General features: G+C 40.2%; 3 protein-coding genes across 5 annotated transcripts in view; 1 reads left to right on the top strand and 2 right to left on the bottom strand.

Moving 5' to 3' along the window:
• Positions 1-19,567, bottom strand: part of ccn5 (cellular communication network factor 5) — a 50,191-nt gene extending 30,624 nt beyond the window's left edge. Inside the window, exon 1 of one of the 2 annotated variants that reach the window (XM_074682385.1) lies at positions 19,442-19,567. The gene's annotated coding sequence lies outside the window, so the exon portion shown is untranslated. The remainder of the gene's footprint in view (positions 1-19,441) is intronic. The other variant, XM_074682384.1, reaches the window with a different exon arrangement.
• ada (adenosine deaminase) lies at positions 91-19,549 on the top strand. The gene is made up of 11 exons (XM_074682383.1): positions 91-322; positions 4,997-5,058; positions 5,152-5,274; positions 9,385-9,528; positions 9,611-9,726; positions 12,098-12,222; positions 15,706-15,777; positions 16,934-17,035; positions 17,562-17,629; positions 18,574-18,703; positions 19,411-19,549. Exons 1-11 carry the CDS (start codon positions 173-175, stop codon positions 19,513-19,515), a joined length of 1,197 nt encoding a protein of 398 aa, XP_074538484.1. The 5' UTR covers positions 91-172; the 3' UTR covers positions 19,516-19,549.
• A 2,198-nt stretch (positions 19,568-21,765) lies between the features above and the next one.
• Positions 21,766-27,721, bottom strand: part of pkig (protein kinase (cAMP-dependent, catalytic) inhibitor gamma) — a 41,689-nt gene continuing 35,733 nt past the window's right edge. For both annotated transcript variants that reach the window (XM_074680721.1, XM_074680722.1), the window contains exons 2-3: positions 26,668-26,849; positions 21,766-22,431 (exon numbers count right to left, since the gene is read on the bottom strand). In XM_074680721.1, coding sequence (XP_074536822.1) covers positions 22,349-22,431; positions 26,668-26,821 — 237 coding nt within the window. In that variant the 5' untranslated portion in view covers positions 26,822-26,849 and the 3' untranslated portion in view covers positions 21,766-22,348. The remainder of the gene's footprint in view (positions 22,432-26,667; positions 26,850-27,721) is intronic.

The following is a 27,721-nucleotide window of genomic DNA, read 5'->3' as shown; positions in this document are numbered from 1 at the left end:
AATCCCTCCACCTGCTGAACCCGCGCTGTGGTCCAGGACACTGAGACCTTCCGCTGCCCCCGGAACAGCAAACTCTGGGGTGTAGGTCTGCAGTGTGGGAGTACTTGGCGGTGATTTTTTTTGTTACTTGCAGCCCGCAGACTGGACAGAGACGTATTGCGGGGGGTGTGTCATGCTCGTTATAACTCGACGAGCAGCGAAAGACTTTGGTTCTCCTTTGCTGAGCGCTCTGTGCAGCAGCAGAATCACCGGCAGCGGCGGCAACAGACTGTGCAACATGGCCGGGAACTCCTCTGAAGAAGTGATATTCAACAAGCCAAAGGTATGTAAACGGCGCGTTAGTGTGAGGATGAATTATTCACAGTAAAATATAAATGATTCACGTTAGCTTACTGAGCCCTGGTTTTACGCACGTTGTGTGTGTGTGTGCGTAAATCCTGTCAGGGGAGACCCGGGAGAAGAAAAATGACGGTTTGAAAAAAATAAAAACAAGCAGTATTTCCTCTTTATTTCGTGTTTGATTTCCACGTATAAAAAAAGAGGAAGATTTCTGTGACTCGTGATAACATGGCAACAAGCTGGGATAAACAAAGACATATTTTCATCAGTTCATTTATCTCTTTCTCTTATGATCCAGCAAACTTTTTTTTTTTAATCTGAAGTTGTATTTGCTTGTCAGTATAAACATGTTTTAATACATATATGTAAGAGGAACAAATACGCCTTCATAATTTAGGCAAACGCGTTTTAACCCTGATATCTCTCTGACAGTTATTTTGTATTGGCTGCTGGGGATTCCTGGATTACATAACAAACCCTGAATGCGTAACGCACCTTTCCCCATCATATACACACACACACTCACTCACATGTTGTACAGTATACTCCCTACTATAGGTGTGTGGTGCCCTTTGGAGCATGCCTGCTGACTGAGCAGTGGTTGATGTGTCATGCGTGGAAGATCTGTCTCTAAGAGCCCATGCTTTGTAGTGAATCAAAACTGGCTGCCAACTTTAATCCTTTTGTTGCTCAGCTCTCACTCAGAAGCCATGCAGCCAATAACGTGAGGATATCTGATCATAGTATCATGTTATCGCAGAGAGGGGGACACCCAGTCAGGGCTAGTGTCTTCTCCCCACTCTCGAGAAGGAGGAGAGCGTCATGCCACTCGTTACATAAATATAAGTGACACCCGTAAACAGAGCATAACAAATGCAGAAAATTAGGGCATTATGGGGCTTCTCATAAATATTTATATTCATATTTTTCAAGCTAATATATGAAGCTACAAATGACACTACATTAGAAGTTGTTTGGAAGCTGTGCCAAAAGTACCAGCTCTCTGAAAAGAGCTGAACTTCCCATCACGACTGAGTAGCACCTGCTCTGAGCAGAAGGCTGATAAGAGGACAGGATATGACGGCTCAGTTAAAGAAAAGTGTCTCTATTGCTACAGAGTAAGAATGAGTGTGCATCGTAAACAGAGAGTCCTCTGGGTGTGCTGGTTGCTTGGAGATAATCTCATTAAAAATTAATTTGCTGGAGCAGAACTGATAGCCTGTAGGTACTCTGGGGTCACTGTCAGTCCCTGTGACCTTCACTGGTTCATTTATATTTCATATAATCTCATTAGTCAGAAAGGAGGAGCTGCATTAGACATGGTTTTATGCTGATTTCACTCTTAATAGTTTTCAGCGTCAATCAATGGCTTGTTCTGTCAACAAATTAAACGAAAATATGTAGATAAACAGGCCAACTTCGGGTCAAATGTGGCATTTTCAAATGTTTGGTGTGGTCCCATCAGCAGTCCAGAAGTGGCTCAAAACTTAATAAACTGAATATCTGCAGCTTCTTGTAGACAGTGTGAAAGAAGGTATTAGGCCTTTTCACACTGCAAGTTTCACTACCACTGTGCCTTTGTACTTTCATATTGGTCCACTGACAGTTAATGTTTGGTGCTCTAAAGTCGCTTTACATTATCAAACCAAAGTAGTGAAGGTAAACACAGACTAAGTGAGAGATAAGTGAGGATGTAAATATCACATCTTTAAGGTGGTGGTTTAGACAACTGACCAGAATGACTTTAGAGGTGTTCTGGGTAGTCCAACTAGTAGGAGCCCCTGAAGTAGACCCAGAATTTGCTAGCAAGGGATCATATTTCCTATCTGGCCTAGGAACGCACAAGGATCCCCAAAGGATGAGCTGGGGATGAGTTTGATATGCTTTAATTGCTGCTTCTGAAACCCAACTCCGGATAAATGGATGAAAACTAACAGATGGATAGATGAGGGAATAATGTAAAGTGCTTTTCTTCAAATAACAGTTCAGTCTTTAGACACCCATCGAAGAGAAAAAAACAAATATCCCCAGAAATGTCTTTGAGTATCTTTTTTATTTGACTAATGATATGTTAGATAAATAAAACTTTTCTAGGATTGGGTCATTGATTCATAATTTCACCAGTAAAGGTTGGAAAAAATACCAAAAGTTCCCCCCAAAGAGCTGAAGTTTCAGATACACTTCTCTTAGTGGAATCAAAGACAGAAGCAATGGATCCTCATTAAGAAACTCAAACCAGTAAATCTGAGTGTGTGTTTGTCCAATCTACTAACAATGAGAGGCGTCTGCATGACAACAGCTCACTCAGGTACAAAAATCAATCAGCATACAAGGTCTTAGCAGTGACTGAGCTACACACACACCTCATTGTACTACAGGATGTTCTCTACGTGCTGAAAGAAGAAGCTGATGATGGGTTCAACAGCTGCTTGCTCTCTGTGAACAGTTCAATGACAGGCCGGCCTCTTTAGGAGATAAAACAGGCGTAAACACAGAGACGGTCAGAGGCGGTCACCCAGCTTCAAAATAATACATTACTTTATCTTCCAAATAACTGGAGACAAACATCCAACCATCGTCTGCCTAAAGAGAAACATTGTCTTTAAGCTGCTTTGATCAGCAGATTGTCTTTTTTACTAACAGGGTATCTGCTGGGTCTTAAAAAGTCTTAAATCTAATAATTTGATGTTAAGACCTTAAAAAGTCTAAATTTCTCCTTAAATCCACAAAAAGGTCTTAAATACAGTTTTGAAAGGTCTTAAAAATCGATTGATGTTACTTTTTGTTAAAAAAAAAACATGCATTAACCTTAAGTCTCGCGCTAAAATGTTTGGATTTTTGAGGACAATTGGTAGAGCTCAAGGATATTGTGGAGGAGATTACAGCCACGGGACAAGAGCACTGATAATTCCTTCTTGTGCGCTGGAAAACACACACACAATGACTGTTGGCTCTAGAGTTCCCAATATTGCTTCTCATTCTGACTTCCAAACAAATCTTGGTTCACAACAGAGATGTTTCTGATGTTTTAGGATAGATAACATGTTTAGTATTCCAATGTGAAAGAGCTGTGAATAAATTCAGGGCCTCCAATTTTCCTTCAAGTCTTTTGTACTTTTTTGCCAGCATCGATAAGAAATGGGTCTAAAACTGTACACATTGTGGTCTTAAAAAAGTCTTAAAAGGTCTTAAATCTAGCTTGTTAAAACCTGCAGAGACTCTGTACAAAGCAACTTTGATTATCAATTGAAAAAATCATCAGTACATCAACCATAACCAAAAGTCTCAACTTGAAAAGAAGACTGTTTGATGATCTCACTTGAATAACAATTGAACAAATGGTTAATTATAAAACAAAGTGGACTATTCCTTAATTCGTCTTTCATTTATGAATCAGTCCACACAATTTTTACACTTATATGTATTGCAAACATAACATTCAAAATCACTTCTTAAAGGATGCTGGATGTGGAATTTGTACTACTCCAGTATTATACTGTTCTTTGCACTCTGAGAAGTAGTCTGTAGTGATTTTATCCATAGTGAGGTTTAAAGTTCTCATAAGGATCATTTTTCCCCAAAAGTCCCCCAATGTGTGTTCAGACCTTTGCCACATTTTCAAACTCAGAAGAATGAAAACAGCTGGAGCTCTCAAGAACAACAACTGAATGGACCTCTTCTGGAGTCAAGAGTCCACTCACTGGCTGTAGTCAGACCCAAAGGGAGTTCGCATGACAGATTTACTAATGCATGTTTGACTGAACTTTCACATTAGAAGCCAAAGTTTTGTAAAAAGCTCCCAGAAGACAAAGCAATGGGAAATCCAAGTTAGGAAACTCTTTCTCTCAGATTTAGACTTCAGGGATGAAGTTGTTCTGCATCACCAGGATTTTATATGTGTGAACCAACCTTGTCCAAATGAGTTTGCTGAAACCTGATCATTGCATTGAAGCATCCAATGACATTTTTGCTTTGTGAGCACAGCAGACCTCAGCCAACTGAGCCCAAAGAGGTACAACATCTCAATCGAAAAATTTGTAAAAGTTATTTTGAGATCTCTTTCACAATGTGGTATCCAGAGATTTCCCATGAGCTCCACCATTTTTAAGATTAATTGGTACCCAAAGAATTCAGTCAGAAAAGCGAGAAAGATTTAGAGGAAGGTAAAAGATGCAGGCATGGGTATTGACAAGCAGAATATTATCTTTGTACGAGACACGGCAAAGGATAAAGATGTGGAATAACCATCAAAAGATGTTGCATCTTTTAGAGCAAACTGAAAGCTCCAGGATTCATTTTTCTCTCTGGATCAGTAATCGGAGACGAGCGTCCGTGGTTGGCAAAACTCAGTTCAGATCCCACCCTGACATTAGTTTCAGCCTGACTCGTTGGAGGGAGTGTCCATTTATCCGAGTCATCTGCCAGAATACATCACGGCTCTCAGTCGGACACAGAGCCAACACATTTACTCTTCCTTGACCCTCGTCTGGCACTCCCGGCCTTTTCACCATTCACTGCCCAGTCATGCGTTCATGGAGGGCCGCAGCCAAAACACTGAACTTCAACACCCACGGCACTCTTCTCCCTGTCTGCCGTCCCTTAAAACCACTGAGCAGAGGTGAGCTGACTTTCTGTTTGTTTGTCTTCTCATCCACAGGTTGAGCTGCATGTGCACCTCGATGGAGCCATCAGGGTTCAGACGATCCTTGACATTGCCAGGTAGACTAAATCACTGTCCTGTGATTTCAATTTCATATTGGTTTCTATCTCGTTTGACCCTCTAATTTCTTCTTCTTCCTCTCCTCCTTTCAGGAGACGTGGTATCCATCTGCACGCAGACACTGTAGAAGAGTTGACGAAGTGTGTTGTTGTGGAGAAACCCGGCACCCTCACGAGCTTTCTGGGAAAGTTTGAAGAGTACATGCACGTGATTGCGTAAGTACTGACACGCTGTCGTCAGTGATTCAGTCTCATAAATACCAGAGGTGTTTTCCTGCTGAGCTGATGATGGAGAGAGCAAAGGGTAAAGTCTGAGAGATTAAGGATCAGGGTTCACCTCATTAGAGTCACAGGAGTTAGCGTGTAGGTTTTATGTGGATCAGATTCACCTGGTAAGGAGACTGTTTAATGACAGATGCTTTCTTTGAATCCAAGTTGGCAGACTTCTTGTTCTGTTCAGGTTTCTGGATCCATGAGGCTTTTCTGTGCATCCAATCAGGACGAATATGCACACTAGAATTTGAGAGTCCATCTGAAGTGTGGTACACTTTGCAGACAGCACACATGACATTGCCTAAAAGTAAAATCTGTTGACCAATTCCGAACCAACAGAAATCCATTAAGACTTCTTGTTGGGTTTAGGTCCATCTCCGCTCCACCAGGTAAAATCAAACTGGCTCCACTCCACTGCTTGTAGGTGCGTCTTGCCTCTGGCAGGTTGGAGCCCTTCAGATCGGATACAATTTAAAAGACTTCTACTTTTGCCTGATGTCGAAAGCAATGATGATGAAAACCACAAATCCACTTCCTTCCTAAGTGGTAAAAATAAAATAAACTGGGTCAACATTAGATGGTACTCAATTTCACTGCAATCACAAACCGACATGATGAGCACAGCCAGGCCAGGAGTCAACAGGTTTGAGATTTTACAGCCCAACATGAAGGAAAAAAGGCTCAACGTTGGCGTGGGAAGCACAGAAAGTCTTCGGTTTCGCTGCTCCTCGTGGTCCTGCTACGAGCTGGTCTGAATAAGCAGTTGATGTGAGTGGATGGCAAACAGAGGATCTTGTGTGAGTCTTGTGCCAGTGTAGGCCAAAAGAAGTGTTGGGCTGCTTTTTTATGTTGTAGGTGGCACCATTGAGCTGTTTTTCAATGACTACACCAAATGCTGCATTGCGCTTTGTTTTGGGATCAGGATTTTGCACACATCACTGTGCCTTGTATGACCAAGTTGGCATGTCTTCCCCACATAGTAGGAGAATGAAGCATTGGTATACCTTTCTTTATAGGGCCATACTGAATAATCTGTCATCTTATGTGTGTTCTTTACTGACCCCTAAGGTTGTTGCTGGCTATTAGATGGGGTCGATCGGTCAGATTCTACTTGTGGTTCCTCAAACTCGCTTTGTCTTTGGTCAAAAAGCTTTTTGTGTTTTTGTTCCTTCATCTTGAGCTGAGCTACAAGGTCATCTGAAACTGGACAATCATGTTAGCTTGGACTATTTTAAAACCAGGATCAAGGATCATCTGATGAGCCCATGCACTTGTTTTACTGCTAATATATGAGCTTGTTGTATTGTTGATTTATTTCTGTCTAGTGTCTCTGTCTTGTCATCTCTTTGGAATGGGTTCACCAATTTCTGCATTTCTTTAAGCACTCTGAACACCTTTAAAACAAAATTAATTTTACATGGTGAAACAATGAATTCAAACTCCAAAAACTCAAAAATTTATAGTTTTTAGAAAATGTCAGAGAATTCTCAGTTTTGAAGTTCTTTTAGCCAGTTTATCTCAAGGAGACAATAAATTAGCTGCCACACTATGATTACTTAAGTGAAATGGTAAAACTTGGGAAGACATTTATCAAAACGCATTCTTTACTTACAAATAAGTCATTCTAATGTGTGGTGGTTGATTTATGTTTTTTCCAGATGTATGTTCCAGCAACCGCCGGCACCTGATTACATAACCTGACTGCCTGTGCACCATACATTACTCAAAGGAAGCTTTAAACAATCGAGGAGCTCATAAGATTAATTAGCTGACAGCACAATGAGAGTCAAAGTTCACACACTTTGTTATCATTGGAAGGTTTAACGAGCTACACACTTGTGATGCAGTCAAAGTCAACTCAAACAAAACTGTGAAAATAAAGACCGATGGTTACAGGGTGTAAGACACAGCAGGATTATGCAACATCATTTAACAGGGCCATGAGGGGAGCAGATTTAAAAGCCAAAACAGGAAGACATCATTATTAGGACCAAGTGTCACCTTGGCAGCTGAACTGAGAGGAGAGTAAACTTGTTTAAGGACTTTTTCCGGTGTTGCTCTGTCTTATATTTGGTGCTCCAGTGACGGGACTGAGCGGAGACAAATTCAGCCTCTTAGAAACTGGACAGCCGTGAAACTGCTAAACAATGATCGTCTGTAGAGACTGGACCAGTTTGACTGAATGGACCCTTCTTGTTTAAGGCCCTGTAAAGGCCTGTGTGCTGTATGGATTCAACAACATAAGGGAAGCTGCTGGCTGAGTTTGGCTCATGTGGGATTGTTGTATGTGAATGATGTGTTTGTGGTATGTTGGGACACTGGAGAACAACAGGTATTCAGAGCTGAAGTGTGAGTTTTCAGTGTTTTTGTAAATGCTAGAAGAGGTGTTGTTGATAATCACATGATGTGGGACAAAATGTTAGTGTGAGGCTCTTTAACATATTCACCAAAATACCACATGTGGTGTTAAATATTTGTGTGTGTACAGCTGATAAAACTTCTTAAAAATGTCTGAAGAGTTTCTATCAAGAATTAATGATTCTTAGGTCATGAAAAAAAGGTCTTCTTTTCTTTTAGAAAAACTTTCAGAAGGTAAAAGAAACGTCCACTACAGTGGACTACATGTGCTCCAGCATTCAACAAAAACAGTATGAACTTGTAAAAAAGAATTAAACGAAGCAAAACATTTTTGGTCAAATATTTTATTTGATTTTCCGTTTATAAAGTGGGTTCAGAAAAGGAAAATAAATTTAGATACACATAAGTGAACAACTTCCCAACTGAAACAACTAATTTATTCACACTCATTCACACCACAAGAGCTAAAAGGACAGGACACTACTCAGTTGTCAAAGGTTAGCGATATAGACTGAAAAAAAAAAGTTGACTTCATCTTGCTCGGCTTGAAGTGAGGTTGCCACAAAAACTGCTCCCCCTGGTGACTGGCTGCAGTATAGGTTAAAAAAATCCGGCTCTCAAGTCATTCCAGATGGGCTGTGGTCAAACTTTAAAAATTAATACACCTTGTAGAAATGTTTCTCACGTCCGATTGATGTGGTGATTTGAATGTATTATTTGCCTGCCTTGTATTCAGGTCCTCTTTTTTTCTGAAAAGTTTTGTTTTTATTCGTTACAAGAGGTTAAAAAGGAGGTTTTACGTCACCTTTAATGGTGATTGACAGCTGCCGTTCTTGTGTATTTTTTCGGTGATTGTAAAATATGTTGGGAGGTAGAGCCAAGAAGTGATTTGACTCTCGAAAAAAAACAAACTGACGATTATTTTTGTCAACCAGCCCCACTCAGATTCCCCCAAAATCCCTCACAGTCTCTACTGCGCAGACTCTGGCTGCACAACGGCCACCAAAGGTGGCGCCTGTGATGCAAGTAGAGAAATGGTAGCGCAGAGAGGAAGAGATAAGAAAAGACGAGGAAAAGAAGAAAAGAAAGAAGCAAAACATTTTAGTTTATTGTCACACATTTTAACTTTGATAGTTGATAAGCATTTTAACCCTCTGATGTATTTCTGTAACTTTCTGAAGCAATCACATATTTGAAAAAAGAAAAACTTTTTTTCATGCGCTAATAAGATTAAAAACATTTGAATAAAAAAAATTCAGAGGCTGAAATTTAGGTTCACAGAGACACCAATCTAAGAAAAGCTATAAATCAAGTGATGCTACTACAAAGCTACCAGAGGGACAGTTGAAAGCATGAGGATTAGCATGATATCTTGTTTTAAAAAGGTAAGGAAAAGAAAATATCAATAGCATCAAAATTACTGTTGGTAGGGTATATATTCTGTATTGGCTAAGATTTCTCTTTTTGCAGCATTAAAATATGTGTAAATATGCAACAAAGAGATGCCAGTCTAAAAGTCATCACTTAAAATTAAGTATCAGTGGTCATATCATGCTTAATTCGCTCAGTCATCATACTGATGATAATGCCTGGGCAGTGGCTGATGCTTTCAGCGTGTATCACTGATATGACTGATTATCAGAGCTAAAGGGCAATGTCATTTATTCTGCTCCCCTCTGTTGTGATTTCTTCCAGTGGAGACAGAGAGGCCATAAAAAGGATCGCCTATGAGTTTGTTGAGGACAAAGCCAAAGAAGGAGTGATTTATGTGGAAGTGCGATACAGCCCACATCTCCTGGCCAACACTCAAGTTGAGCCATTATCATGGAACCAGAAAGAGTGAGTCTGTTTTTTTTATTTTGGTGAAAAAATAAAAGTGCTTTTTGGTGAGGGAGAAATAAATCAAGGTTTTGTCTTTCAGAGGTGACCTGAGCCCGGACGAGGTGGTGCACCTGGTGAACGAGGGCCTCAGCGAGGGGGAGAGGGCCTTCAATATCAAAGCCAGGTCCATTCTATGCTGCATGCGCCACATGCCAAGTAATGAACTGTTCACGCTCCCGTCTGCCCAAACAACCTTGTGAGATAAGGTTCTTAACTGTACTGTCCTCTCTCAGAGCTCTGCTTTATCAGTTTACGTTAGATAAAGAGACAGAGCACCCCAGAAACACAGCTATCAGAAAACAAACAGTGATGCATGTAAACATGGACAATGCTTCTCCATCTGCTAACATTGTGTAAAAGTGAAGCCAAAATTTAGAGCGTTGACAAAGTGTGACATATTTTGTCACCATATCCAGCTGATGACGCCATTCTGTCATCTCTACTACTCGAACCATGCCACTAGCTTAGCATAGCAAATAAACTCTTTGAGCTATCTGAAAATTGTACTGACAGCAGCAACGTTTAAAGTTTATGGCATGGCCAAAGATTAATGAGGGCTTTAAAGTTTATTAATGGATAGCATCCGTGGAATGTAGTAAGAGCTGTGTCATTGCGTTTCTTTCAGTTTATGAGCTCCACCAATCAGAGTTACTGTGGTTACACTATCAGCTCCTGTGTAAGCAGATGTGTCTGTAGTAGAAAGAATGTTGCACAACTCTGCTCCATTCATGCAGCTGTTTCCTGTGTAACCTCACCGCCAAAAGATATTCATACCCGATATTTTGGCTCCAGAAATCATGTTGTAATATCCCTCAAGTGAATTTGATCATTTTTATGTAAGAGACTTGCTCAACAGACTGAGATGATCTGATAGTTTCATTAAAGATGAAGAAATGCCGTATAAGGAAACCGTAAAACCTGCATCATCACTGTAAGAGCCCCAGAAAAAGTCTCTGCAGAAGGAGCAAAATTAAAAGATATGTACTCTGAACTATCACGGTTAATATTTCTGATTCTCTTACTGATGTTAACATTTTATGGGCCTCAGTCCAAAATACAAGACTAAACAAACGTCAGTTTAAATGTTGTTAATGAGGAGAGTTGGTAGTGTAGTTGCTGTGACGAAGGGCAGAGCAGGGACACACAGCAGGCAGGGAGGGGCCTGGTTATAGCTGCAAACAAACAACTACAGCAAAGTGCTTTAGAGTGAGTTCAGTGCACAAAGAAAGAAAAAGGTTCTCCATATTTATATATTTTCACACTTTTTTTATTTGACCTGTTTGCTCCTCTTATTTTTTATCTTTTGCTTCCTCTTCTTGACTTTCTTTTGATTGTGGCAACTCCAAGTAATATATATATATGACTGCTTATTTGTGTTTTATTTAACTAGTTTTAGTGTTTCAATGCTATCAAACAAAAAGTAACAGATATATTATTTTTAAAGCCTATGGTATTGAAAAGGACCAAAAACTGTGAGTTAGCTTTAGGGCTGCAACGATTAGTCGACTGATAGTGTGATTTAGAAAGTCTCCTTTACTCTCTGTTACAGACATTTTTTCAGGATCTGAGTCACAAAGTAGTTTCAAAACTCCCCTAACTTTTGAAAAGAGAGGACATTTATCTGATGGAGCTCTCACTCTCAAGCTCACACCGGTAACACTCTGCAGGGAGGGGGAGGGGCGGAGTGCGCATGAGCGAAATAGCCCATGTAGAGAAACAAAACTCAACGCGTTGTCATGGAGAGCTGGGAGAGAGTCAGGCGGGATCATACAGAGAGCAAAGCAAGCCCCAATAAGCAAATAAACATTAGAAAACAAGCCCAAAGTCACTGATAAGCGGTCTGTCCAACACTGCGTACAACAGCTTAATTTCCCTGTTACCTGCTTCATTCATTTTGAGATTATTTTTTTTTTGGCTAGTACTTATATTTTTTTATGTCATCATGAATGAAATAAAGACAAACAAACAAACATGACACAGGGCTGACCAATCAGAGGTGAGAACCTAACTCTGGGTAAATGCAGTGAAAATGCAACACACAGGTTGAATTATAAAGGTCTGCACATTTTAAAGGCCGAATTAGGTTGAAACACAAAATAATCGTGATTAGTCGACTAATCGAAAAAATAATCGATAGATTAGTCTACTTTAAAAATAATCGTTAGTTGCAGCCCTAGTTAGCTTAGCTTAGCCTTAGACTAAAAACAAAGGGAAACCACCAGCCTTGCTTTCTTCAAAGGGGACAAAATCCATCTTCTTAAAGTGAGGCTAAGCCAAGTACTAGCAGCTGCAGGTAGCTACATATTTACTCTCCTGTTTATTCTCAGCTAACTCTTTTAGATTAAAAAAAAAACAAAAAACATTTCTCCAAATCTTGAATTATTCCTGTTGGTTAACAGATTCATTTTCTGTACACTGATGCCAGCAGTTGTAGTGTTTGAGAAACTATTGTTGATACATAAGCAGCCTGACTGTGTTTGAGATGACTCATGTTGTAACATCCTCCATGTGTGTTTTAAATCCTCAGACTGGTCCATGGATGTGGTGGAGTTATGTAAGAAGTATAAGCATGAAGGAGTGGTCGCTATTGATCTGGCAGGTGATGAGTCTCTTAACTGTGAAACCAACTGCGGGCACAAGAACGCCTACGAGGTGAGTGAGGAGAGATCAATACAAAAGATTAAGGTTATTTCTTTGGGAGCTTTTAATGCTGGTTTAATCCCTCAAACACAATAGGTTATTTATAGAGGGTGTGAATATAAATTTTTCCAGGAGAGGTAAAATCAAAATAAACATTCATGCCGTATGAGGTTTTGTGTTTTTTCATGCTGTGTCCAGGGTGTTCCCCATCAGTATTAAGCTCTAACATTAAGAATAATAACTTGCCCTGGAAATGGGATGGTTTTGTTGCTTTAACAGGTCTTTTGTGGCTTACGATGTGTTTTTGTAAACTTCTGGGATATTCAGCAGAGTTTGCATGATTGGAGACGGTTAAAGCGAAACTGAGTGCTAACCTCAGCACTCAGTTTCTTATTTATTTAGCTTATTGCGTCATAAAAAATATTTTATGAGTCACAGAGTCCAGCTTGTATTCCCACAGGCTGCAGGGTGAGAAAGATATGGCTGCAGTTTAGCACATCAGCAACTTTCAGGGAACCTCCTAAAGACTGTGTGGGGAGATAGTTTTCTGTGTGCCATATCAGCAGGTTTGCTTGTTCAGATGTACTGGCAAAGTTTTCTGTGAAATTTCAGACATTTAAGGTCCCCGGAAGTCCAGATCCTACAGGGTTCGGAGATGCCCTGAGTATTTATACAGAAGCTGCTGCAAATGAACGAATCATCTTGTTCTCTGCCATCATCGTTTTTTTTAATAGCTAATGAGTCTGTTTTGAAAAATCATTAAATAACATTTTTGTGAAATTCTCCCTGTATTATAACAGCCTACATCCTTTATACGGAGGCCGCACTTAAACCACCAAGTGCATGAACATGACAACTTGTCTGCCTCCTTATATAGGCCCTATGTACTGCCCTCTACTGGTCTGGGAGTGTTTTGCAATTATTTTTATTTTTCTCCATTATGTCGCTGGTATGATTAACATAATCTCCCTAAGTCTTCGGCCTGTGGTGGAAATGCAGACAGTCTTTAGTTCCAGTTTTACCAGAAACTAAAAGACCTAAAGCCAAACTATAGCATTAGCATTTTTAGCATGCCAATAATATAAAACATGCATACATGAGGACTAGCTTGCCAGCATTGATTTTTGGGACATCATCAAAGTGCTTAGCATGCTAAAGTAGCCACATTAGGGGAGAGAATTTATGGCTGTGCACCCATTGGTCCAATACTTTGGTGAAATGACTCAACAGCTAAAGGGTGGATTGTTAGAAAACTTTTCCGTGAAGGTTTCTGTCTTCAATTTAAAGAATTTCTCAACATTTTGCGATTTGTAACTGTGACATTTGGAGCAGGTTTTCATGATAACCTCAGGATGAATTACAGGGGTGTTTCCTGTACTTTGGATTTAATCTTGGTGAACAATCACTGCACCAAAAATCTGGAGATATGTTTTTTCAATTTGTGCAAAAATCTGTATATCTTGAGCTGGGGTTCCCAAACTTTTCAGTCTGCAATCCCCAAAATACCAGACAAAATAATGAAAAAAGGCTCTTAATGATTGAGCTTGGGGGTCTTCCACAAAATGTCGAAAACAGAAAACAATATGCAATTTTAAATAGCTTTTGATTTTAGGAGCATTTTGTGGCCTCCTGTGTGCCTCAATACCATGTCTTGAATACAGACTATCATTATTTCTCATAATGAGTTTATGCCTTCATCTGTGACTAACTCAGTAGGAAAGAAAAACCTAATGCTCACTAATCAATTTCCTTTGAAGCACTGAAGCCCCCCATAAAAATCCCGTTTCAGACAGCTTTTATTGATTATTTCAGAGAATCTGACAGTAAGTAATGAATTTTGTCTGCCAGGCTGTAATGAATGTTGCAGATTAATCAGTTAATACATTACAGCACCGGGTGTGGACTCAGTCTTATCTGAAACTAATTGCTTGCACTGAGTTCGGACGGGTGGGGCTGGCTTCATGGGGAACACTGATAATATGTTCAGGCAGAATATTTGAGTGCGTTTTCAGTCAGATGACGAAATGGATCTTTGGGGGTGTTTTTGCTGTTTGGTTTTTGATTTCTTCATTCCTTTTCTTGGGAAGACAAGAAAACAAATGTTGTGTTCTCATAAATCTCACTAAGCCTGGCAGCTTGACATTAATCGTAAAAGATAAACTCAAAAACAGCCAGAGTTCAAATGAGCCAAAACAATGAGTCAATAATTCACAAGGTGACAATAAAATCAAACAGTGGACTCCCCTTTTTATCTTTAAAAGCAATCAGAGATTAATAGAGCTGTAAAATTACTACTATACCAAACAAACATAGGATTTTCAAGTTAGTCTAAAGTTTTTTCAAACATATTTTTAACACTACATGTTTTTTGAAAACTCATGTTTAAGGAGTTTTGACTGCAAGTGCGTTTGGATGTATGAACAAAGGTCTGTTTTGTATTACTTTAATTTAAAGTTTGCAATTTTTGTCTTTTTTTAAGTATTTTATTTTGCCTAGATGTGGTTGTTCTAGAGTAGTAAATCTCAAAGTGTGCTCCCAGGACCACCAGGGGTCCGCAAACCATAGCTTGGGCGTCCATAGAATAATTTAAAAACGATTGTAAAAGTGTGCTTTATTGCTGAAAAACCATATCAACAAACTGTTTTTTTTCTTCCTACCAATAAAATCAGCTCTTTTTCCCCAATTTTTTTTTACTCCTGGCCAATTAAAGTTTTGCCATAGGACCAATTGGTTGTGACACGTTTATCATGTCATAATGTGCAACAATAGAAAAAAATACCTCAGAACAAAAAACACCTTAAAGTCAACATTTTCTCAAACTTTACAAAATAAATTATTTAGAAAGTATAAATTAAGCCCCATTCTATATGTGAAAACTACACTGTGTTGATTGAGAGCCCCAGTTCTAGAGCTCATTGACTCTGTACATGGTGAAGAACTGCTTGTTTAAAGCTCTTTGTTGAAAGATTAAGCCAAATTTTCTGTTTCATTCTGACTTGTAGAGAGCATTGGGCAATATCTCTATTTGATAACTTTCTTACGGCCAAATTTCCTCTGACTTCCTGAATTTTTTTTTCATTTTTTTGCATCAAGTCCAGTTGAAGTGTTTCAATAATTAACAAAGAACCAACACTCACAGAGCAGAGTCCACACTAATACTGAGGGTTATCTTAATGACACGACCTCAAGATACATGCGTGCAGATTAAGAAAGACATGCACAGTGTCCAAGGTCAAAAGTGTCAAAACAAGAAGAGATAATTAGACCAGAATCAAACTACTCATGTTGAAAATATAAAATCAGTCTTTTACAGCTCTGTCATTTAAGTGGAGGATATTTCTCCTGCTGTTCATCATAGTACGCCTTCATTTCTCCCCTCAGACAGAGGAGGCTGGTACACACATGTTGAAATGAAAGAGCAGATTGCTTCAGTTTTACAGATGTAAAAGCCATGTTTGGGTGTGTTGTCTGATTACTGATTGGTTGTGTTGACAGGAAGCAGTGCGCAGTGGCGTCCACAGGACGGTGCACGCAGGAGAGGTGGGCCCGCCATCCGTAGTGAGGGAGGTAAGCTAATTAACAACAACATGAGATATTTCTGAACAGGGTGGCTGAGTCCTATGAGAACTTAATTATCTTCACTTAGCAGCAAAGTGGGAGCGGTAACAGCAACTTAACAAAACAATGAAGTCAGACACTAACAATAGTGATGAGATAAACAGACACCAGGGGCTGGGATCCAAAGAAAACAAACACAGATTATTGTTGACCATCTGAGAAGAGTCAGAGGAAGTTACAAAGTTCAAACACAGTGTCACTGCATTTTAATATAATCTAACAATTGAGAAATGGTCACTCAGAAATGATCTTTCATTGTCAGATTCAGGAATTCCTTTCATTTCCAAACCAGGTACTTCTGGCGTTAGTGCAATTAGAGGAATGTAATGTAAAAAAGACTGGTTTCAAACCTGAGATAGAGAAAATAACTTAAAAGACTTATTCTCTGCAAACCAAGTGGCAACCTCCAGCTGTGACACATGAAGATGATGTGGTAGTGCTAAAAATTTCAACTCCTCCAGCATCCGCTCAAAGCTGTCTACAGAAGCACCACAAACCACACATTCAGAGGAGCCAATCTTTGCAGGGAATAAAAAAGTGTTTTCAGCTTGTTTCAAAATAAGTTTCCAGACTGAACAGCTAATTTCTCTACAGGGGGGATTTTTCTTATAACTTGTTTCTTTTGAAGAAATTAAGCGTTGTGTTTTGACTCATAAAGGACACACTGCAGTGAAGAGGCTGAAGGCACCACTAGGTTACTCACTAGGTTAGGTTGAGTCTACATTTCAAATATGGCAACCACCAATGATTGGCGTCAAAACTCTGCTTCAGAAACAGATGCATGACTTCACCAAGACGCCATCTACATAACATACAACATGAAAATGACATAATAAATGTGTAAGATAAAACAGACAGTGTCAATCTCAGCTGCTTCTCCCCTGACCTCTTAGAGTAAAACTGTCTCAGTGGAGCTCTCATGCTCCCTCTAAGAAACTATCCTTGAAACCCACAGCTCAGCAATGCCACAACCGTTGGGAGTGTACCACCAGAAATAGCCCCCAGTCTTCAGATTCTGCTGACAGTTTGCGAAATAGAGGATCTTTTTGTAGCTCGTGACCTCCTGTGTCTTCCTCCTGACCTTTGCTCTGTCTGATATTTCCAGGCTGTGGAGGTTCTGAAGGCTGAGCGAGTTGGACACGGCTACAGAACCCTGGAAGACCGGGACCTGTACCACAAACTGCTGGCACAGAACATGCACTTTGAGGTAATGGAGACTGAAGAATTATAACCTTTATATTCCATCAATTTATTTATAAGATGTGCTTTTAGAGTTTTCTAAATGCTTTATGCAAATGGCAACAATTCCTTCAGCTTGTTGAAGAAATCAACAGCTGGTGGAAGAAATGATCTCAGATATTTGTTTGATTTGGCCCTCCCAGAGAAACCAAACCTCCTCCCTGTTGGCTGAAGTCTAAACTCTGCATGAAGGGGGTGGTGAGGGTTTTTTGAGGATGGCCTTTGAGCTTCTTAGTGGCTCTGACTTGATAAGCACAGTTAGATAATTTCACGTTAATGACCACAATCTTTTGGCAGTGTTTGATGATATTTCCCAGCCTGTTTTTTATTTCATTAAAGAGTTCCTTCCCTTATCTTCTGCCTGATTGCTACAGTACCTACTTGTAGAAAAACAATGAAGTGCTGACCCCTTGTGGAGCTTGGAATATCACCTCTAGAAGAAGACAAACAGTACTGAGGGTTTCTTACTACTTTGTGTGCTCTTCTGATTTCAGGTGTGTCCTATTTCCAGTAAGCTGACAGGCGCCTGCAACCCAGACTTCACCGTACACCCTGTTATAACGTGAGCTGTGTTTACTCTGCATGAGGCTTTTGCAGTTCAGTAGTATTAAAGCTACAGAAGCGTATTGCATTCACTTGGAAGAAAAAAAAAAAAAACAACTCAGGTTTTTCAGAGTAATTTATTCTTCGGTTTGTTTTTTGTAGTAATTAATCTTGTTTTTCTGATTAGTATTTTTTTTATTGGTTTGTTTTTTGTTATAATTATTATATTGGTTTGTTTTTTGTTAAAATTAAAATCCCACGAGAACCTCCAACCTGAAGACGACTCCTGTGGATGTGTGGTGGCTCCTGTGTCCCGCACGGATCAGAGATCCTGTTCGGCACATATATGCCTTATCCTTAACTTTCTACCAGCTTTCCAATGTAGAAGCAATGCATTTTTTATGCCACATCTTCATCTACCTTAAGTATTACATTGAACAATAGGCTTATATAAAATATAAGGATAAAGTCGAAAACATAACAAGGGTATCATACCCCGTGTGTGGCTAATATCTTATCTTTATTGACCCAGTACAGACCGGTAGAAAGTTAAGGATAAGGCATATATGTGCCGAACAGGATCTCTGATCAGTGCGGGACACAGGAGCCACCACACATCCACGGGAGTCGTCTGCAGGTTGGAGGTTCTCGTGGGATTTGGAAGTAGCTTGATACTTCAGGAAAAAATTACTCTGAAAAACAGGAAAAAAAGTAATCTGAAAACAGAAAAAAATTACTCATAAAAAAAGAAATAATTTTAACAAAAAACAAACCAATAAAAAAATATTAATCAGAAAAACAAAATTAATTACCACAAAAAACAAACCGAAGAATAAATTACTCTGAAAAACCTGAGTTGTTTATTTTTTTCTTCAAGTGAATGCATTACGCTTCCGTATAAAGCAGATCTGTAGCACACATATCATTCATTTCTGTCTGAATGCTTTCATTTCCTTTGTGCAGGTTCAGAAAGGACAAAGCAAACTACTCCCTGAATACAGACGACCCTCTGATCTTCAACTCCACCCTGCACCTCGACTACAACACCGCACACAAATACATGGGCTTCACCGAGGAGGAATTCAAACGGCTGGTGAGATCAAAAGCATGAATAATAATCACAGCATGCCAGCCTCTGAATATGGGTTAAATCAGCTGCATGGACTGTAGACACCTGGTGCATGGGGAAGTCATCCTCAGCTGCCTATCAAAGCAGGAGTAAAACCATACATTAAAGAAATCCTGTGCAGGCTACTGAGAGGCTTCAGATTCTTGAATAAATGGGGTTGCAGAAGGAGGTCTGACAGGCTGCTGAAGTACACTGTGTTGAGGGTAGATGAGAAGATCCATTGAACTCACATAACTATTAATGAAACTACAGCCAGTGTGTGCATATGGTGGAATAAGCCTGCATGGTACTATCCAAAATCCACCAACACCATCTTTAAATTAAAAGATCATTTAACTAGAGCCCATTTCACCAAATTGCCATGGTTTTATAGTCAGTTAAGTGGCCAACTCATACCTGACTGGAGGCAGTGACTTATTAAGTCTTGAACTATAAAATCTCAAAGTGTCCAGCAGTGGCAACGATTTATAACCACAGTTTTGCTAAGCTAAGCCAACTGCTTGCTGTAAAAGCTGTGGCTGATTATAAATCAAAACTAATTCCACAATGAGGCTCCCAGGTTCAACTTTCAAAAAGCAAGACTCAACCAGACAACAGCTGTTTTTCTTATCCTCTTAAAAGTGAAATGTATTATATATAAGTGCATCTTATCAACCATTTGTGTCTTCTAGAACATCTGCTCTGCACAGTCAAGCTTCCTACCTGAAGATGAGAAACAGCAGCTCCTCCACAGACTGTACAAGGCCTATGGGATGATACAAAGCACTGCCTTTTAAACCCGACGAAGAAGCCATGACTTCACCCAGGGACAAACACTCTGAATCCACCTCTTCACCACGGAATGTCTTCATCCTCATCTGTAAACAAGATATTTAGAACAAGCTATCAAATATGTTGTTCATCATGTGGCTGCTGCCTTCACTTCACTTACCTTTACTTCATCAGTTTGTATTTTGTCAGTATTCACCTTAAGTATTTTGGCACTTTTCATCATGGTTTACTTTGTAGATCCAGGGGATGTTATGGTGCTCTGTGAAGAGAATGTACCACAAAGTGTTTTGAGCGAATTCAGCACATTAATGGCAGTTTTCATCCAACTTCATGCCCATGGTTGGAGGCTAACGGTTGAAGATTTTGTCGTAAATTTGACAGTTATAATTTCACAGATTTTCGATTTGATGCGCCACTAACATGACAACTGTTAGCTTGCACTGACGACTAACCGACCGTTACTATGAAATGTTGCTAGGTACAGGCTATAGACTTTATGACATAGACGAATTAATAACTCATTCGTAAAATTCCACGAAACCAAACTACGTCTACACTAACTTGACAACAACGACGTAAGCCGGTGATAGGCAACTTAGCTTAGCTAAGCCTGATGTAAAGCGCAGGCGCGAATAATTAAGTACCGTTACGTTAGCTCAACGTCGAATTTAGCATGCTAAGCTAAATATATGAAACACTCTTAACTATAAGGTGTGTACGCAACTTTAAACCCAGGTTATCTAGGAAGTAAATTCATAACTAACCCTTTGAGACAGGAAGTTATCAAAGTCCATTGCCACCAATTAAAAAATGATGAATCATAATAATGAGATAATATGTATATTATGATGAGGCCTAGCTATGAAAAAGTGTCTCATTGTTTTGACTTAGTATACTATCTCATTATCAACACCTGGTATCACACACTTTCGACTTGGATGGTCTGGTTATTATGAGACACAAAGACCAGGTATCTAATTATGACCTAATATCTTATTAGTATGACTTGGCATCTCGTTGTCATGAATTAATGTTCCCTATTTTCCAATCAGTATCTGATTATAATGACACAGCATCTCATTATTTTGACTCATTACAAAGCAGAAGAGTAAATTCCACCTTTTTTTCTGAGCTACAAAGCTAGTTTGCATTGCTAGCTTAAAACTTAATTTCATGCTAACATTGCATTAGCACTTAATTTAATCTCTTAATTTTAGCTGGGAGGTAGATTTGAGGTTTAAAAAAAAGTTCAACTTGAAGAAGTGAAATTCTATCTGTAATTTTTACAATTTACAACCTGTAAACCTGAAGCCAGAAAATAAGAGCATGAAGTCAGAGAGAAAAAGCTATCATGTGCTGATGGTAAATGAAGGGCATTTTGTTAAAAGATAAACTGGATACAAGCAAACTCAGTGTTTACAAACCGTCTACAAACTAAGAGAATCAGGGAAACTTCTGACGCACAATTATTCACCTACTTAAATACTTTGTCAGCCTGGGAGAGAACAATGAGGAAGATTATGTGTTCATTTCTGTCATATTTCTCACAAGATTGTCTGGTTCATGGTGGAAGTGGAGATATCTGCACTTTTTGTCCTCAAACAAAACCAAGACAGCTTTCAAGCATCAGGTAAACCAGCTGCATTTTAAAAGAATAGTCTTACATTTGACACTAGGTGGCACACTATTGCTATTTTAAATTGTGTCAAACAGAGTTGGCTCAATGTGGTTTTGCATACTATAATTTCACAATTCTTTTATGTATATATTTATTTAAGATCTCTCTTTCATTCCACTTAATAACAAAGCACTACCATTTCTAAAAACACATTTGTAACACCTGTTTCAAGCCACTTAGGACTATAATTAAAAAATTATTTTAAAAAATGCGTCTACTTTCTTTATGCTGGTAACATGCTGTGGTTTTCATTCTGCAGTAAGCAGTTAGAACAGATTCTTGTGAAAAGCCACTACACAAATGATGAATGAAGAAACCAGGCAACAGAGCAGATTAAGAGATAAATATGAGCAGTGAGGCCCTGCTAGGTGGAAATATAAACACAAGCTTCCAGTGTCCGCCAGGTTAATGTACACAAAAGCTGCTTTTAATAATATTTATGGCTCTGGAAGAACTCAGCCGTGAACTCATTAATCCTGGTTGGCCTGAACTCATCACCTAAACCTGCTGGGACCCACCTGGGAAAAAAAAACAGGAAAGCTAGAGCACATAGAAAAACAACACCAAAAGGTTACAGTAATTCATAAGTATTTTATTACACAAAGAAAACTGCTATCACAAAGTTATCACATAACATTTAGCAATAAATATGGAGTCCGTACACGACAGTATAATGGTGACTAGGTTTTATCTTTGTTTAAAAAAAGAAAAAGACTTGACAATGAAATGAACGCAAAAGGCAAACACACACACATACTTGGAAATAAAATGACAAACCGATGATTATGAATATTCCCCCCTCCCCTAGCAGTGACACAGCTCCATATTAGGCTGGAACAATGTTTGAGTGTTATAAATGATTTCAGTTCAGCTCAGTCCACCTCCACAGACATAAATTCAAAGTTTCTGTGCTTTCTTGTCTGATCAGGGAATATAAATGACTAACAGAGAGTAAAGCATCTCAGTTCTGCTCCGTTCGGCTCCCTGTGTTACAATCTGATCCGATGAAAAGGCGACATTTGGGCCGCTGAAGCTCCAAACAGGTCGGCAGTGAGCGAAGGTGCCCTCGTGTCCACTCAGGACAAACAATATTCACACTTTCTCCACTCTGCTTCCTCTCCACTCCTCGACTCTGCCCCCATCTCGGCCTCATGCAGAGTTTAAGACGGGCCTCCACCTCCCTGTGCGTCTTGGCTGGTGGAGCCTTCTGCCTCGGGGGCAGGAGAGGCCCCCGGGTCTCCTTCTGGAGGGGGAAAAAAAAGAAGAGAATCTGTAAACGTTTGTGTTTAATATCCAGCTCAAAGAGGTTTGACATTTCTAACGGCAGGCAATAAATCTGCTCTCAGGCTCCAGATAGACAAAATAATTTGAATCCTGAGGAAGGAACTACAACATCCTGTAGCAGCAACATGTCAAACATGATATGAGATAATTTCCCAATGTGATCCTTCCCACAACACCAGGATTAGAGCTCTGTGATTTATAGGATTCATTCTGGTTATCATGTCATGGGAAGCATGAAAAGGAAGTCAACAATGCAATACACAATGGTGAGAGTAGAACATCTGCGTCATATTCGGACAGGCCTGCTCAGAGAGAGGAGAGATTTTTATTGTGCTGTTGTTGCGACTCATTTGTCAGCACAATAAAGACTCAGACCACAACTGAGAGACACCTGTTTGTGTTTGGATTACATTCCTCTCATATAGATACACCCTGACCCGAGCTTATAGTTGAACAAAAAGTCAGACCCAAGATGAATGTGTGAACTCGTCCTCCAGCTCTTTCTCATTCAGGATTAATTTTTCATGAACCACACGAGGAACATTTGCAGAAAACATGGCTGACTGAGCAGAATTACACTTTGCTCAGTTATGTTCCCTTCAGGAGAAACTTGTGAGGAATTCATCTCATACAACATTTCACAGAGTAACATAAAATCTTAACACAGAGGCGCCGAGCTGTTGCTGGTCCCGCTAACTCCCCAATGAGCCTAAGGAGAATTTGTTTAGAGGGACCAGTCAGAAATGTGATCCAATACGATCTTGTTAGTCTGCACACTTTGAGAGCTCAAATCAGATTTCAGAGTATTTCACGTCACTGGAAGTGCAACACAGAGACAACATTAAATCTACAGTGATGGCACTGATAATGGCTGCTTATTCTTCACGCTTTTGTATCAGATTACTGGCGTCCTGTAAAATACCACATACCAATTCAGATCATTCACAAAAAAAAACGCGGGACAGTGTGTCGTGCAGCGGACGTCCGTATAATGGGATCCATCGGGGCATAGACAGCGCCACTCCTAAAACTGCATTAATCGTCAAAAACTTGTGTTTTTCACCAATATTCCATCGTGGTCCGCTCCGGGTTAGTCCTCTACTGCAGTCTGTGTCACTCCAGACAGCGCTGTGTGGCTGTACTGACCTCTGAACTGACGAAGACTTTGTTTTCGTTTGCCCCTCAAAGAAAGGAGTCAGCTCTCCAGAGAGATACTGCGCATGCACGGAGAGGCAAGCGTAAACAAAGTCTCAAAGACTGCAGCAGAGGACTAACCCGGAGCGGACCACGATGGAATATTGGTGAAAAACACGAGTTTTTGGATGATTAATGCAGTTTTAGGAGCGGGGCTGTCTATGCCCCGATGGATCCCATTATATGAATGTCTGCTGCACGATTTTGGATCTGAATATCTCTCGAAGCACGGCTTGGATCAGGAAAGCCTTCTGGGTGAGTATTTTGTTCTACTTCATTCTATAAACAATGTAAAAGCTGTATAAACCGAACTTATCCTTTGAGGCTTTGATTTAAGAACTAAAAGCTGAAGCAATTAGAGGAACCCTCTAAACTAGTCAAACACGCCTGCATAAAAGATTAGATGAAAACTGAAGCACCATACCCTTTATTAAACAGCAGAGGGAGCTATCTGCCGTCAACTCCTGTGTTTCATATCATCTTTTATGTCTAAATCTGTACAGTGGTGTACAGACATTTGTTCATAGAAGGATAACGGCTGATATACACCAGATGTATCTCCAGTCCGTCTCTGCTGCGTCACGGCTCTGGATCAGATAAGCTTCCATTCAAGTCAATATGTTAACTTACACTAGACCTTACCACTAGACCCAGTGCCTTTCAAAATAAAGCAAACCATGCCAAAACCAGATTGTATTTAGCTTGACTACAACAACAAATGGACATAATGAGCAGAGCCAAACCAGGGGTCAACAGGTTGGAGGTTTTACAGCCTAACATGAATGAAGAGAGACTTATCAATGGAGTGGGAAGCATGGGAACTCCTCGGTCTGGTGACTCCAGCTGTCCATCAGTCATGAGGCCTGCCAGACTGAACATGATGCAGTGTGAGTTGACAAACGCAGTCAACGGGCAACTGAGCGGAACCAGACTGCAGACGCACCTTGTGTATTTGAGGTTTTAGCGCCAGAGTTTCCTGTGCATATATGATATATGATATCCAAGCATGCTATCGTTTGTTTGTGGTCATTTTTAGCATTTGTCACTCCATATTCCTAAACTAATAGACAATCTCTCTCATTCTGCTTTGAAAGTACATTCTCTAGATTTTGCTCTGCAGGTAACAGAGAGAGGATAACATCACAGCAGCATAACCATCAAATCAGAGACCAGATGCGTCTTTAGTCTGGCCCCGCTCTGTCACAGTCAATTTTTCAACTCACACTGCTCTGTTGAGTTCTGACTGTCCCAGCACCTCATCAGATATCCACGGCTCCTATTTTTGCCAGATAGTGGAGCTGTGACGCATTAGTTTACAAAAAGCAGATCAAGCTGGACAGGAAGTAATGCACGGACACTACCAAAAAAGTCCAGTGACTTTCAAAATAAAACAAATGTGAAAACCAGATCCTACTCAACTTGACTTCAACAACAAACTGGCAGAATGAGCCGACCCGGGCTAGGAAACGACAGGTGTGAGGTTTTGTAGCCCAACATGAACAAAGAGAGGATCATCATTAGGGTGGGAATCTCCTTAGTTGGTCTCGTCACTACAGCTGTCTGACAGTCCTGCAACGCACCCCACTGAACATAGAGTTGGTATGAGTTGACGGTAGGGATGTCCAGATCCGATGCACTGATCAGTATCGGCGCCCAATATAGCAATTTTTGAAGGATTGGGTGGCATCAGATTTCGTTACATGATTGGAACCGACCCAGTTTTCAGCAACATTGCACTTTATGGCTGCTGTATATCAAACCACATCGAAACATGTCCACTGTTGTGGGACTACTTCTCTTTGGAAAGCAATGAAAGTAAAACAGCAACATTTGTAAAGTAAGTGTTCCTCGAGGAGGTACCAACAGGGCTCACTTTAATACAGGGGTGGGCAAACTTTTTGATTCGTGGACCACAATGGGTTCTAACATTTGACAAAGGGGCCGGACCAGGAGCAGATGGATGGAGTGCTTTGGTAACTATCAGGGTATCATTCGTTCATTCCATATTCTTTTCCAAAATCAGAAAACGGATAACGACTTGTTATTCAATTTTTCGTTTACAAATCAAAAATCAGAAAACAAATAACGGTCTTTTTTTTCTTATAACCAAAACAGAAAAAACGGACTTACAGAATAATGTTTTCTGTCCTGGTTTAAAAATGAAAAAAATAAATAAATAAAAGATTCTGTCAAAATTGTTTGTGTTATATTTTGATATTAAATGTAAACGTCTCTATATAAGAATTAGACAAATAACTCACATTGAAGGTTTATACAGACATGTTCCTGAGCTTTTTTTTTTTTTTTTATAAGTAACAGATTGCTGACGATCCACTCCATCTTATCCGCGCACATATGCGCATTTCCATGTATTTCAATGAGTTTTGTTTTGTCCACTTTCCTTTTCTTAGGTCCGTTCATCTTTACAGAAGGGCTGATGGGTCAGAGGGTAAAGTGCAAATGTGGAGTAATAGGCCTACGCTTCACCTCAACAAAGCCAGTGTATCTACAGTGTGCCATCTAGTGGGAAAACATCAGAATTGCTGGGAAAATAAAACATTAACAAGGTTTATTCATTTAATTTTTTCAAGTTCGGCAGGCCGGATTAAAACGTTTAACGGGCCGCATGTTTCCCCTGGGCCGTAATTTGCCCATGCCTGCTGTAGATTATTGTTAGCTGTTTTTTAAATAAAAACCTGACAGAAGTTCCTCTGGTGTTTTATCAAACTAAAATGCACATTGGTCTCAAAACAGGACATACAGAGACCTTTGTGTAAGGCAATAAAAAAGCTAAATTAGCGTCATTAAAGCAAACTTGAAAAGGGGATTTCTCTCCTAATACTAACCTCAAAAACATATCATCATGAACCCAGCATGTTAATCATACTGTATTGTTTTGGATCCAATATCTTCAGCTGTGTGTACTGTTCCATCCCTGGTAATCATGTAGCCTCTGTTTTCTCTCTATGACTCATGGATTCATCTGTTTGTTTGCACTGACCTGCTGCCTTCAGGTCCATCTCTGCCAGGTCTTTGGTGAGCTCACTGGTGCTGGCCCCTCCCTTTCCCTCCCCTGCGATGTCGGGCACTGCGTTCCTGCGGCCGGTGCGATCACAGTTGATGAAGTCTGAGTACGACGACTCCACGTCCATCATCTGTCCATGACCAGCGCTCTCATTACACCTGCCGGGTGGGGGGAGAGACAGAGAGAGGAGAGGGGAGAGGAGGGGGAGGGGAGAGTCAGACTGCTGCGGACGTGTTCAAGAAGCAGATAAATCACCCTGCCGTCTCCCTTCAATGGTCTGCAGAACCCGTGGGAGGATTTACCACCGTGTCCTGTGATTTTTCTACTTCTGCAGAGCCAACGTGATGCACAAAAATACTGGCTGGAGAGCAAAAAAGCAGCAAACACTGAGAGAGATAAGTGGGAGATAAGGGTAAGTGATGGAGTGGGCAGAAAGAAGCACATCAGATACACATCCAGAGAGGCAGACAGGAAGGAGAATTAACACAAAGGAGGATGAAGGTGTTAATAATTGCCTTTCCTATTTCTGCTCGGCGATTAATAACACCGTCGACATCTGTGTTAATTGACTGTCCTAAATATATAGAGAAAAACAAAAAAGCTGCTCCAGATCTCTTCAGGCTCCCAGGTGCACTATCATACTCTCCTACTTGGAGCATTTGTCGGTGCTGGAGGTACTTACACAGCAAGGGATGAGGAGGGGAAAGGAGGAGGAGGGTGGCACTGATCAATATGGAGAGCAGGAGTGAAAGAGCCGAGAGGAGAAAAGAAAGTAAGGAGAGCTGCTGTTAGCCATTCACTCCTCTCCTGTTTCCTGTTCCCAGTTCTTTTTTAAACTAGGTCATGGATGGTGCCAACCTCTAAAACACTATACAGCTGGTAAATCCTCAGCAGGAAGAGGACAGAAACCAAGTCTGTCCCAGAAAGCAAAGAATGGGAAAGATAAGAAACTAGCAGAGAGAAGAGCACACAAAAAAAAGAGGAAGGGAACTTAAAGACGCTGTGTCAGGCTTTAGATGTCGTCACAGTT

Source organism: Halichoeres trimaculatus, unplaced genomic scaffold, assembly GCF_033239565.1.
Source record: "Halichoeres trimaculatus isolate MK-OKI-2021-1 unplaced genomic scaffold, fHalTri1.1 fHalTri1_scaffold_11, whole genome shotgun sequence".
Classification (NCBI taxonomy): Eukaryota; Metazoa; Chordata; class Actinopteri; order Labriformes; family Labridae; genus Halichoeres; species Halichoeres trimaculatus.
The sequence above is the reverse complement of the archived record's forward strand: the minus strand, read 5'-3'. Positions and strand labels throughout refer to the sequence as shown.